Source organism: Electrona antarctica (genome assembly GCF_951216825.1).
Source record: "Electrona antarctica genome assembly, chromosome: 17".
Taxonomy (NCBI): domain Eukaryota; kingdom Metazoa; phylum Chordata; class Actinopteri; order Myctophiformes; family Myctophidae; genus Electrona; species Electrona antarctica.
In genome coordinates, this window is record NC_136798.1 from 46,678,945 (window position 1) to 46,693,838 (window position 14,894).

The 14,894-nt window shown below is 42.6% G+C and overlaps 1 protein-coding gene across 3 annotated transcripts in view; it reads left to right on the plus strand.

The window, feature by feature from the left end:
* Positions 1-2,398: 2,398 nt before the first annotated feature.
* The window catches only part of LOC306941235 (pleckstrin homology domain-containing family G member 3-like), a 104,472-nt gene continuing 91,976 nt past the window's right edge, over positions 2,399-14,894 (plus strand). For all 3 annotated transcript variants that reach the window (XM_079526570.1, XM_079526572.1, XM_079526571.1), the window contains exon 1: positions 2,399-2,633. Coding sequence is in view for 1 of the 3 variants with exons in the window: in XM_079526571.1 (XP_079382697.1) it covers positions 2,582-2,633 (52 nt within the window). In the remaining 2 variants the exon portion in view is untranslated. The remainder of the gene's footprint in view (positions 2,634-14,894) is intronic.

Below are 14,894 nucleotides of genomic sequence, written 5' to 3' on the forward strand. Positions count from 1 at the left end.
GTGACTCTGTTTGACCAAAATGGAACAGAGGCTTAATTCCTTAGTATCATGGCAACGCCTGCGAAAGAAGTAAGGAAGATGACTAATTTATTTACAACATGGCTGTATTGCTGTGCATAGTCATAGAGCCTATATTCGCCTATTAAATAAGGTTGTATCTTATTAAACACATCAGTGCATGAAAACAACATGAGGGCAGGAATGTTGACATGAAAAGAATACTTGGCATTCTTCTCTGGCTGGCTGCATGGGTCACTTATTACCTTTAGGGCCTAAATAAAAGAATACTGTGCGTGCGTGCGTGCGTGCGTGAGAGAGAGAGAGATTCATATAAATGCTGTCAGGTGGAAACCAAGTATGTCCAAAATCTATCCTTTTTAATTGTATTATTTTTGTATTACTAAGTAAAAATACTAATAATCTACAGGGCTTGTAGACCTAGAATGTCTGTGACCATTCATATACTTTGTAAATTCTGTATCACAGGCATAGATCCCTTCCCTCCTGGTAGAATTGAAACATGCGCGCCTTGTGCGGCATAAATGTGATAAATGCTCCGTTTGTACTCACCCATTAAATAATTCCAAAGACGTGGAGTGAAATATTGTCATCTAGTTTCATATCCATGTGAAAGTTCTGGCACAAAACCTGTATTTAGTCAATTATTTCCACTGTTTCACGAGCTGCACCCGGACTCTTTCTCTCCGGGCAAAGGGGCCCGGAATGACAGCTGGACTTAATTTATTAAAACTTCATCTGATCACCACAAACGTCATCACCAATTATTGACCAGGGAAGCACAAATGTTTGGGACACACAATTGGCAGGTGCATTGCGATAGCTGCTGGGTAATTAATCACACCACCTGCCAATTGTGTGACCCAAACCTTTGCGTTTCCCTGGTCAATTGGGCGACGTACCAAAGCGGGTTGTGCAAGACGCGCGCTGTGATTGGCCAGTCGCTGTGATTGACAGCCTAACCCTAACCTTAACCTCAGTAAAACTATACCTAAACCAAACCCTAACCATAACCTCAGTAAAACTATACCTAAACCTAACCCTAACCTTAACCTCAGTAAAGTTAACTTGCCCGGGGGCGTGGTTATAAGCACAACCCGTGTAGGAATTAGTATGTAGGTCAATTGGTGATGACGTCTGCGGTAATCAACAGGAAGTGTTTCCTGTTGATTGATACATTCTAGGGCTACAGAGCTTGTAGCCTAGATCATCTATTTTGACAACTTGTGTGCTATACTCTTGTATTATGAAGTAGTTAATTTGTCTAAAGAAGTTGAAATTTATATATAGGCCTATTTATTTGCATGTATTCAGTGGTGGAAATGAACTAAGTACATTTACTACTCTAGGTACTTTACTGTACTTTTCTATTTGTACTTTATACTTAAGTATTTTCCAATACTTCTACTCTACTATACATCTCGGATCAAAATATTGCACTTTTACTCCACTGCATTTATTTGAAAACTCTATTTTGATTATTATTACAAAACACAAACCAAATTTTTTTACAAGCTTGTACATCTGCTATATTCAAAAGTTTTCTTTTTATACATTTGAAAACTTATGAAATTGGACATTCTGCACAATGACTTTTTACATTTGGCACTTTAAAATAAATACATTTTTGATGCCAATCCAATACTTTGTAGGCCAATTTTCACTCAGTAGGCTTGATATTTTGAATTCTGGATTTCTACATTTGCAGTATTGATACTTTTACTTGAGTGAAACATTTGAGTACTTTTTCCACCACAGATTTCATTATTGTATTTATATTTATCACGTATTTGGACACATAGTAGTACAGTAAATCCAGTCCACACACAGTATTAGTCATGACCCGCCTTCACTTCCCAGAGTTCCCATGTTAGAGCCAGTTTGAAAAATGCTTCATCAACACACCACACACCGCTCCACTTCCTACAACTACAACAACAACAACAACGAGCTTATACATGTTTAACATTGACAATAATTCACACCAGCACAGACGCACTTATTATAAACTCGACAGGGGAGCACGTGTCATTCCTTGAATTAACCGTATTTGTCTGATTACCTTTTTTTTAAATAGAAGCGACTTTGGGATTGTTACGGAGGGCGCTCGAGATCGAGGGGCGTGGGGTTGTCACTAGTGCGTTACATCAACATCGGTGACCCGTACAATTCCGTCACCCCCACTTAATTGCGGTTTATTCTGTTTAGCTTTTAACGTAAAATTAAAAACAACCCCCCCCCCCCCACGTAAATGTAGTCGGTTATTCTATTTAAATGTGATGTATTTTTCCTTTTCCTCCGTCCATCCATTGATGGGTCACATATTGTGACGGGTCACAGAGTTCCGCGTGACTGGCCCGTTGCCTCCCTCCTCCTCAGAGACAGACAGTTCTCGCAACAGAGAACAGAACAACTCGTCAGACGAGAGAAAGAAAGCGTTCACTTCAAACTGGATTCACGACAACAAACACAGTACCCGGATTCACACATTTGATGTTTTATAAATATATGAACATCTACGGAATATTAATAATAAACCGACAAGGAGACATATTCGCTGTGGATGCAGGACAAGGGGGAGACAGAAGATTTCCATGATCAACTTCTTCTAGGAGGTGAGTCCGTCGCTTTAGTTCAAACTCTGTGTGCACCACCCTGCTGTGTGATGCCATGAATTAGGTCAGTGGTTCCCAAACTTTTTCATGTCAAGGACCCCCAAATTGACATTTATTAGCCTGCGGACCCCCCCATTTGAAAAGATATGCCAGGGACCCCCATAAGAGAAGATTTTTACAGCTCTAGCAGTGATTCTCAACCAGTTTTAATTTCAAGCCAAGGACCCCCAGTTTGACATGATTCACATGCATTAGTCTACGGACCCCCATTTAATGGCATTTCTATCTCTGGGACCCCCAATTTATATATGTAAAATCAATGTTAATTTAACTCTGAGAGTGTACAAATGGACCCAAAGTTACAGACCCATAAGGGTCCATTTGGTTCCAAACTATCATTTAGCATGGGGACCCCCTGGAACTCCCTCAAGTACTCCTGGGTACCCCCTCGGGAACCACTGAATGAAGTTACCTTTCTTTTCTTTTGGTTTGCGCGCCGGTTGCTTTGTGAGCTTGTAGATCGGCTGTTTTCAAGTGCGACATGCAATGGCACGCAAACAAGTCAGGTTATTCAATCAGTGGTTTTCAAACCCTTTTCACATCAAGGAGCATTATTTTTATTCGGCATTTGAAGCCACATTCCAGCATTTGATGACATTTAAGCTTCTCAGACCCAGAACATAGTAACTTGATATTGTTGTTATCGTTGGATAAGATTTTGTCCACAATTCCATGATGTTGGTACCATTAGGCAAACGTTGATCAAAATACCAATTCTTCTACATTCTCTAATTGTGTAGATTTCTTGTAAATTATGTAGGCCTAATGCATGTTCAACAATAATTGAATTTAACTTTCACAATCATGTTAAGATTGTAGTAGGTTAATTAATGCATGTGTATTGTCATCACTGTGGAGATGTGATGTCATCTCTGGTGTGATGTCACTGTGGTGTGACGTCATCACTGTGGTGCGATGTCATAACTGGTGCGTGATGTTATCACTGTGGTGTGATGTCATAACTCTGGTGTGTGATGTCATCACTGTGGTGTGATGTCATCGCTATGGTGTGATGTCATCGCTATGGTGTGATGTCATCACTGTGGTGTGATGTCATCACTGTGGTGCGATGTCATAAGTGGTGCGTGATGTTATCACTGTGGTGTGATGTCATAACTCTGGTGTGTGATGTCATCACTGTGGTGTGATGTCATCGCTATGGTGTGATGTCATCGCTATGGTGTGATGTCATCACTGTGGTGTGATGTCATTTCTGGTGTGATGTCATCACTGTGGTGTGATGTCATTTCTGGTGTGATGTCATCACTGTGGTGGGATCAGGGATGTCATAACTCTGGTGTGTGATGTCATCACTGTGGTGTGATGTCATCACTGTGGTGCGATGTCATAACTGGTGCGTGATGTTATCACTGTGGTGTGATGTCATAACTCTGGTGTGTGATGTCATCACTGTGGTGTGATGTCATCGCTATGGTGTGATGTCATCGCTATGGTGTGATGTCATCACTGTGGTGTGATGTCATTTCTGGTGTGATGTCATCACTGTGGTGTGATGTCATTTCTGGTGTGATGTCATCACTGTGGTGGGATCAGGGATGTCATAACTCTGGTGTGTGATGTCATCACTGTGGTGTGATGTCATCACTGTGGTGTGATGTCATCTCTGGTGTGATGTCATCACTGTGGTGGGATGTCATAACTCTGGTGTGTGATGTCATCACTGTGGTGTGATGTCATCACTGTGGTGTGATGTCATCTCTGGTGTGATGTCACTGTGGTGTGACGTCATCACTGTGGTGCGATGTCATAACTGGTGCGTGATGTTATCACTGTGGTGTGATGTCATAACTCTGGTGTGTGATGTCATCACTGTGGTGTGATGTCATCGCTATGGTGTGATGTCATCGCTATGGTGTGATGTCATTTCTGGTGTGATGTCATTTCTGGTGTGATGTCATCACTGTGGTGTGATGTCATTTCTGGTGTGATGGCATCACTGTGGTGGGATCAGGGATGTCATAACTCTGGTGTGTGATGTCATCACTGTGGTGTGATGTCATCACTGTGGTGTGATGTCATCTCTGGTGTGATGTCATCACTGTGGTGGGATGTCATAACTCTGGTGTGTGATGTCATCACTGTGGGGTGATGTCATCACTGTGGTGTGACTGTGATGTCTGGTGTGATGTCATCACTGTGGGGTGATGCCATCACTGTGGTGTGACTGTGATGTCTGGTGTGATGTCATCACTGTGGTGGGATGTCATAACTCTGGTGTGTGATGTCATCACTGGTGTGATGTCATCACTGGTGTGATGTCATCGCTATGGTGGGATGTCATCGCTATGGTGTGATGTCATCACTGTGGTGTGATGTCATTTCTGGTGTGATGTCATCACTGTGGTGTGATGTCATCTGTGGTGTGATGTCATCACTGTGGTGTGATGTTATCTGTGGTGTGATTTCATCAATGTGGTGTGATTTCATCACTGTGGTGTGATGTCATCACTGTGGTGTGATGTCATCACTGTGGTGTGATGTCATCGCTTTGGTGAGATGTCATCGCTGTGGTGTGATGTCATCACTGTGGTCTGACTGTGATGTCTGGAAAATGTAGGGCAGAGGCATCCAGGGAGTGTTTGTGTGCAAAGTTTGGAGAATAGCTGTTAACGGATGGAAGGACGGACACGGACGGAGGGCAAAACATACTCTCTCCCCACGCCTTCGGCCTGGTGGAGACAATAAAACATACTCTCTCCCCATGCCTTCGGCCTGGTGGAGACAACTAAACATACTCTCTCCCCATGCCTTCGGCCTGGTGGAGACAACTAAACATACTCTCTCCCCATGCCTTCGGCCTGGTGGAGAAAACTAAACATACTCTCTCCCCATGCCTTCGGCCTGGTGGAGACAATAAAACATACTCTCTCCCCATGCCTTCGGCCTGGTGGAGACAACAAAACATACTCTCTCCCCATGCCTTCGGCCTGGTGGAGACAACAGAACATACACTCTCCCCATGCCTTCGGCCTGGTGGAGACAAAAATGCAGGGAGGGGGAATACTTGTTTTGCAGCTACAGTTGTAGCTTTGCATCTGGAAGTTGAACCCAGCTCAGCTTCAATTTGTAGATTTGTATTGTATTGTATCTTTTGCAGCAGTTACAAACGTCAGATTTGCTTGGTAGCTTGACGTCTGGATTCCTTTGACAATGACTGGTAGACTGTATCTTTGCATCTGGCCGTGTGTACGCACCATTAGATTGTAGCGTCTTGTATTTGTATAGACAGGCTCTGGATCATTGGACTGATCCCTTATCTCAGTAGATACTAGATAGATGGATGTATTCTGGATAATTGGACTGGTCCTCTCAGCACTGCAGTGTTGTTTTTGGCAGCAAATTTGGATTTTAGCTTTAGTCATAGTCTTTTGAATAGTTTTCATTTAGTTTTAGTCACATTTTAGTCACCAGTAATGTCTTAGTGTTAGTCTAGTTTTACTCGACTAAATATCACAACATTTTAGTCAAAATAGTAAATACAGAATACATTTTAGTCTACTAAATCAACTGTATATTTAGTCGACTAAAATGTACTTTGTCCGGCCTTGATGCCGCCGTAATGACTGATTTCACACTTGCTGAAAATAGCCGATCTACAAACTCACAACGCGTTGCAAGCTTGTAGATCGGCTATTTTCACCATGCAACCAAGTGTAAAAGGACTTATACTGGATCTCTTGTCCACTAGTCCCTTCCTAACATTTTAGTCTAGTTGTCTCCACCAGGCCGAAGGCATGGGGAGAGAGTATGTTTTGCACTCCGTCCGTGTGTGTGTGCGTCCTTCCGTCCGTCTGTTACCAGCTAATCTCCGGCACCGTTAACCCGGTCGATGCCAAACTTTGCACACACACTCCCTGGATGCCAACGATGAACCTCTGCCCCACATTTTCCAGAACGGCCTGTTATAGCGCCACCATGAGGCAGCTTTTCACATTTTTTACCTAAAACGGCACCGATCTGCGTGAAACGTTGCATGCACACTCCCTAGAGGCCAAGGACAAACCTTTGACCTGCATTTTCCGCATCTGCCTTTTATAGCGCCACCAGGAGGCCGACTTTTGTAAAACACATTTTTGGATATTACTCCTCCAGATTCTGTCCAAAAATCTCACAAATCGTTACACAGTATCTCTATGGTCATGTGCTCAAGTCGGATCTGTCCGATATTTCATATTCCATCCTAATTGGCTATAATTGGCTTTCACAGTTTGCAAGATTGCCCCGTTTTGAACAAAAGCCTCAAATCATGAACGCAGCATGAAATTTACGTGAAATCTTTCACACATTTTCTTACTAGGCTGAGGAATATATCCCACCCTTTACACATTGGCCTGTTATAGCGCCACCAACAGGTTGATTTTTGCAAAACACATCCAATTGCCATCAAAGGCGTATGAAGAAATTTGTTGATGAAATTCCCAATAGATTTAGTCTTACTTTTAGTCATCATAGCTTAGTTTTCGTTTAGTTTCCATTTAGTGTTCGTCAGTGAAAAAAGGTAGTCGACGAACATTTTTCGTCATAGTTTTAGTCGACAAAATCAACACTGCCTCTCAGTCGGCCTCCTCCTCACCTTGCCTCCAAAGTAGGGAAGGAATGAATTGATCCAATCAAGTTATTATTTAGTCACTCTCTTTTCAGCTCTTTTCATTTGCTCCAATTTTTCAAGGGCGCCTCCTTATATTCAGCTATGAAATGGTAAATGGTGCATTCATATAGCGCCTTTATCCAAGGCGCTTTACATAGGAAAGTTTATGCATGCACCACGTACTATGTAAACTCTTAATTTCCTTTTTCCAGCCATTCAGTTGCAAAAAATGAAAAAAATTGAAAAGAATTTGGGGACCCCCGGAAATAATTTGGCGACCAAATCACTTCACACAGGTGTGATTTTTATAAACACACACACACACACACACGCACACTCACACCTTTGCGCTGTGAGCTTGTAGATCGGCTATTTTCAGCATGCAACCAAGTGTAAAATGACTTACTGGATCTCTTGTCCACTGTTTGTATTTGTTGACGAAATTGTCTGTATATTTATTTAGTCATAGTTTTAGTCATCATGGCTTAGTTTTTGTCAAAAGGTAGTCGACAGACATATTTCGTCATGGTATTAGTCGACGAGAACAACCCTGGTTTCTGCCTGACAGAGACTATATATATCAAACATTGTGCTAAAATTAGCTCTTGTGTTTGGGAAAGCCCTCGTGGTCTGACTCACTTCCTGTGGGACAGGACGTGGTCATTGGTCCTCTGTGAGGAGACTCTCATAGGAAGCAGATAGGGAGTATGACACGCTCCATGTTGGATGATCTATTCAACGCCCATTGAGACCAGTGTTGTTTTCGTCGACTAAAACTAAGACGAAAAATGTTCGTCGACTACCTTTTTTCACTGGCGAAGACTAAATGGAAACTACATAAAAACTAAGCTACGATGACTAAAAGTACAAGACTAAAAATATTGACAATTTCATCAACAAAAAAAAGCTAGACTAAAATGTTAGGAAGGGACAAGAGATCCAGTAATACATAAAAGACAAGTCATTTTACACTTGGTTTCATGCTGAAAATATCAGCTCTACAAGCTTGTAGATCGGCTATTTTCAGCGTGTAAAATCAGTCATTACGACGGCATCAAGGCCGGCCAAAATACATTTTAGTCGACTAAAATCTTATGATATTTAGTCGACTGAAACTAGACAAACACTAACACATTCCAGGTGACTAAAATGTGACTAAAACTAAATGAAGTTTCATTCCAAAGACTAGGAGGACTAAACTAAAATAGAAATTTGCTGCCAAAAACAACACTGATTGAGACCTGAGACCGGATTCTAGAAAGGTCTTCCTGCCAGTTTTCTGAAAAACCTATGTTTCTATAATATCAGTGGTGCTCAAACTATTTCATGTCAAGGACCCCAAAAAACATGTAATATGTCCCCCCCCCCCCCCCCCCGTCCCCCCCCAAGAAGAAACAAAGATTGTGATTTTTCAAAAGATCTACACAAGGTCGTATATCTGCTAATTTTTTCAACAGCTAAAGTTTAAATTAATGATTAATGTGGTTAAAAAGCTAAAGGAGACACAGGCACGTTCCAGGTCCTAGAACCCATTTAGGGCCGAGGCCTTGTAGATCGGCTATTTTCAGCAAGTGTAAAAACGGTCATTCTAAAAACGCCTTTTCAGAAGAAAAAAAGTCTAAAATTAGAACCCGAAAAGGGGTTCCCGTCCTGAATGTGTTTTTATTTATTTTTTTATTCTTTTCAAGGGTAAAAAAAAAGAAGAAAACAAAACAAAAACAAGGCTGCATTTTTCATATTACAGGATACATTCATTGAAATCCTCATACATCATCGATAGGCTGAAAGAAGAGATCCCACTTTTTCCACTTTTTCTAGAACTTATCCTCTTGTAGTCGTAAGTATGAATGTTTTTCCATGACATACAGTTCCTCAGTAATGTCCTTAACCCATTTAGGCCTGACCTCAAAATTTAAAAAAAATATTCTAAATCCTCCAGTTTTCTGAAATAAATATTTTCACGATTTTTCAAAAATAGCAGACCTACAAGCTCGTAGTGCGCCACTCGGTGGCACGCTATGAGCTTGTAGATCTGCTATTTTTCAATAGCTAAATTATAACATAATGTTTAAAACACCAAAAGGGGTTCCCGCACAAAATGGGTTAATGTCTTGTCAGTTCAACTGGTTTTCAAATTTATATATAAAAAAAGCAGATCTACACGCTCACAATGCGTCGCATGAGCAACACATTGCAAGCTTGTAGATCTGTGTATTTTCAAATGGCCCGGAATGTATATAGGGCTGAAGTAGTTAATACACGTTTTGTTATAAATGATAATGAGAAAAAAATCCAGAAAGTAACTAGTAACTAAAGTTTACAATTAACCCATTTTGGGCGGGAACTCCTTTTGGTGTTTTAAGCATGTTATGCTTTATGGCCCCTACACACTGTAGGAGTTTTAAAGTTGTCGTGTATATTTCACACTACAGGAGTCTTTTTTTTTTTAAATCGGCTGTCATTATATCTTTGTGGCTTTCACACTAAACGATTGGTCGCAGACTAGGCATCACACACTGCAAGAGTTCACCAAGATGCGATCAAGACCCGATATTCATTAGTTTTTATTTTATCATTTTCACGTCTCACGCACGTGCATGATACGATGACCGACATGATGCGAGACCGACACAGAGGACGCCTCTCTCTCTCTCTCTCTCTGTGCATGCCACACACACAGGCGGCGAAATGTTTGTGACAGCGTGTAGTGTAGCCTACGTGGGCTGCAGTGAGACAGGACAGGACGTTAAATCTTGATTTTCATGAAATAACTCCCCTTCTCTCTACGCACGCACGCACGCACGCACGCACGCACGCACGCACGCACGCACGCACGCACGCACGCACGCACGCACGCACGCACGCACGCACGCACGCACGCACGCACGCACGCACGCACGCACGCACGCACGCACGCACGCACGCACGCACGCACGCACGCACGCACGCACGCACGCACGCACGCACGCACGCACGCACGCACGCACGCACGCACGCACGCGCACACACACACACACACACACACACACACACACACACACACACACACACACACACACACACACACACACACACACACACACACACACAGAGAGAGAGAGCCCAAAAGTTTGCTCCGATGCGGTTTTGTCAACATTATTCAAGTGAAATGATTTGGTTATGGTTTATTTAACAGCAACATTGGGCTAATGCTACCATGTACGACACAGGACAGGGATTTACCCAAGGAATAATGGTTATATATTATCATCTGATCATCTATCCATACAGGCGACACGACAGACAGACAGACAGCAGTGCTGTGAGCAGTATGCTCTCATTGGCTGTAATACAGGCCTTATTGGGGTGCAGTCGCAACCCAGTTCATACTGTATGATATCCAGTCGGCGACAGAGTAAAATATCAAACGTGCTAGATGTTCAGAAATGGTCGGGGAGGCGTCGGCGAGCACTTTTATCGGCGCTGGATCTTCTCGCAGCTCCTTTCACAAAAATGCTCCCGACAGCATAATCGGAGCAAATATCGGGCAGTGTGTACGAGCCATTAGCTGTTGAAAAATAGCAGATTTTTTAAAAATCGTGAAAATGTGGCGCAAATCTTTGAATATTTATTCCTTCAGAGAGAACGTTTTAACTCAAATCTTTGCTTCTGTAAAGTACAATATGTGTCTCTGGGATGTAGTAGAGTAGAAAGAGGTAAAAAGTATAGAAAATTGGAAATACTCAAGTAAAGTAAAAACACCTCAAAAAATTGTCTCATAAAACGTCTCAACAGGACAGTCCAGAATACCAGACCTTTACGCTGTTTACATCTAAACACAGTTAAGTCCTTCCTCTGATGACATCACACACCGTTAACGCACATTTACTCTGAACACAAATGATGACTTAGCACCGGCCTGTGTGTGTGTGTGTGTGTGTGTGTGTGTGTGTGTGTGTGTGTGTGTGTGTGTGTGTGTGTGTGTGTGTGTGTGTGTGTGTGTGTGTGTGTGTGTGTGTGTGTGTGTGTGTGTGTGTGTGTGTGTGTGTGTGTGTGCGCGCGTTTAAATGGCCAAGCGAAATGGCCATTTAAACTTTTGAACCGTGCACTAAATCAGTTAAGTTTACCTGCAGACCGTCACACAGAATTGGATTGAGTCCAGAGCATAAGAACTGACCCCAGGCCTGTGCTTTGGTAATGTGAGAGTATACCCTGTCAAAGCCTTAGAGTAAATCTAACTCTGAGAGCCTACACATGGAACCAAATGGACCATTTGTACACTGAGGTTTAAAAAAAGAAATGGGTCTCAAACATTTTCTTGTCAAGGACCCCCAATTTGATACGCGTTTGGCCGAGGACCCCCATGTGAAAATATTTTGTCTATCTATCTATCTATCTATCTATCTATCTATCTATCTATCGGTGTCTTATCTATCTATCTTATATAATAACATACATTTGATCGCATTACCCACACTACATAATTTCCTGATATATTAGAACGGGTAAGGCCCTAGTATATTCAAAGATTTGCACCACATTTTCACACATTTTTCAAAAATAGCAGATCTACAAGCTTGTGAGATCCTGAATGGGTTTAAATGTGTAATGGTGAGAGCCCCATCAGCGCACGACTGTTGGACATCAAGAGGAAGTGGTTCACCTTCCACTTCCTGTGTTCAAACAGTTGCTCAGGAAGTATAGGACATCACTTCCTGTTTATTCTGGCTGGGTGACTTTATCCCATTCTGGGTGGGAACCCCTTTTGGTGTTTAAAAGCATTATGTTATACTTTAGCTGTTGAAAAATAGCAGATCTACAAGCTCGTAGCGCGCCACTCGGTGTCCCTGCATGGAACAACATATTTTCAGATGGGGGTCGGTGGCCAATTACCGGTACATATAATTTTTGGCGGTCCTTGACATGAAATAGTTTGAGAACCACCTGGGTTTTTCAGAAAACTGTACAAAAGACATTTGTAGAATCGTCCTCGGGTGTAAATGGGTTATTTCACACACACAAAAAAGCTTTTCTGTAATCAGTCCTTCTCAATCTGTTGGACCGAGTTGACAGATGACAGTGAAGTGACAATTTAAGGACAAAAAAAAAAAAAAAAAGAATAATAATAAATTACATCATCGAAAGTAATCGACATACTATCAAAACTAAACATTGGCCAAATTGTCAAACAATTTAGGCATTTAGCAGATTTACAGTAAGCAAGAACAACACATGGTAATAGATCAAATAAATAGAAATAGTCATCATCATAAGTAAACTAGGAGGGTACCTAACCTAACCCTCACCACAAGCACGGGAACAGCACATGTTCGACAGTTGTTTCCGCTTGTTGGTCCGTTGGTGTGTCTGACTCTGATCTGCATGTGTATCCCATTGATTGATTGATTGATTTGATTGGTTTGCAGACTTAAGGGCCTTGCAAACGGGGAGCGATAAAACGTGCCTATAGTTCATTTTGAGCGCAGTCCCGTTAATTTGTCGTGCCCCCCGACTCACCAGACCTGGATTCTGTTTAACTTTTTTTTTTGCGCTTGCGTTGTCGCCCCTCTTCAACAGACCTGGAGGAGACCTGTGTTGTTCCAGGCAACAACGCCTGCGTTCCTCACTTCACGTTTGCAAGGCCCTTTATAGTACATTTCAAGTACAACTCAATACAAAAACTGTTAACCGTGAGGGTGACGACACCATAAATAAAGCATCACACTTGTTTACAATAGGGCCCACCGTTTTCAGTTCATCAAAACATTTAGAGACGTACGAATATGCACTTCTATATAGCCAAAAACAGGAAATCATCATAGAGGAGGTAAAAAGGAAAAAAAAACTAAAAACATATACACTGGGAAAAGGGGTGTGTGGGGGATTCCGATTTTACGGGGGCCAGTTTCGAATTGCAGCCGTCCGTAGGTGCCCTTTGAGAGCAGTTTTGAAGGAGTCAAGGGATTCACATGGGCGTTCCACATTTTGGTGGCATAGGAGCGAAATTAATTTAGTCCCTTGTTTGTGCCGAATCCAACTAGAAACCTAACATCCGTCTAACAGTACAATGTACAATGACACTATAAGTATACACACTATAGAGTGCTATGTCTAAATCTAAATTACATACGTTTAGCCTTTGCAAACTATTTGTACGTCTCTAAATGTTTTGATGAATTGAACAAGGTGGTGTAATGCTTTATTGGGTCGTCCACTCACAGTTAACAGTCTTTGTATTGAGTTGTGCTTGAAATGTACTCTAATTCTGCAAACTGTTAATAAATATTATTTAAAAAAAAAAAGCAACGCCTGTAAGGTCGTGGGGCGGGGGCACAGTGTGTGTGTGTGTGTGTGTGTGTGTGTGTGTGTGTGTGTGTGTGTGTGTGTGTGTGTGTGTGTGTGTGTGTGTGTGTGTGTGTGTGTGTGTGTGTGTGTGTGTGTGTGTGTGTGTGTGTGTGTGTGTGTGTGTGTGTGTGTGTGTGTGTGTTGCACAACTCTTCGTAACTGCATATTGAAACGTGTTTTCTTTGTACAGTTGGGCAGTTTGCAGTATTTAACGGACGGACATAAATATGCGAGTCATAAATAAGGCTTTTGTTCTACAAGTTTATGATTGTTGTGATTCTCAACACGTCGTCGGTTGAGCAACACTGCTCTGCTCTGACCTCGGGAACATTCTTTGATCTCAGACTGCGATGTAGATAGTTGTTACGACAGCTCTGATAGGCCGGCCCTGCATGCCAGAGCACAACCATTACAACACAGTGCCTGTGTGTGGTAGTCTGTCTGTCTGTCTGTCTGTCTGTCTGTCTGTCTGTCTGTCTGTCTGTCAGGCAGGCCAGGGTTTTTTAGACAGCTGGTGGATGGAAATGAAGCTCCACCCATGCGGCTGGAAAAGCTTGCCCTCAGCGGCATTCTGCCGCGTGGGTGGAGCTTCATTTCCATACACCAGCTGTCTAAAAACCCGGAAGAGACGCCGGCAGACAGCTTCTTTTGGCCGTGCATGGAAGTTCAGGTGTGCCCAGAGTGTGTCTGTCTGCTGTCTGACAGCATTCCTTCCATGCTGTGCGTTCACGTGCATCGTTGTTATTATAGGTACTATTAATTAAACCTTCCATTTATTTACACACTAATCCAGTGTTGGTTGGAGACTAGTCCCCACATGACTTTTTTTTTTTTGGGGGGGCTCCCCTGATGACGGTGAAGTGACAATTTAATGTGACCTTTAAAACCTAGAAAAGAAAAAAGTGATGAAAATGATGACATAGTCATGTTTGTCAGGTGAAAGAAGCACGCTGTCTCCGTTGTGTTCTTGTCTCCGTTGTGTTCCCCCCGCCCCCCCTCCCCCCCCCCCCCTCCCCCCCCCCCCCCCTCTCCCATATTAGTATTGTTGTCTCCACCAGGCCGAAGGCATGGGGAGAGAGTATGTTTTGCACTCCGTCCGTCCGTCCGTGTGTCCGTGTGTGTGTGTGTCCGTCCGTGTGTGTGTGTGTGTGTGTGTCCGTCCGTCTGTGAACAGCTAATCTCCGGCACCGTTAACCCGGTCGATGTCAAATTTTGCACACACACTCCCTGGATGGCAACGATGAACCTCTGCCCCAGAATTTCCAGAA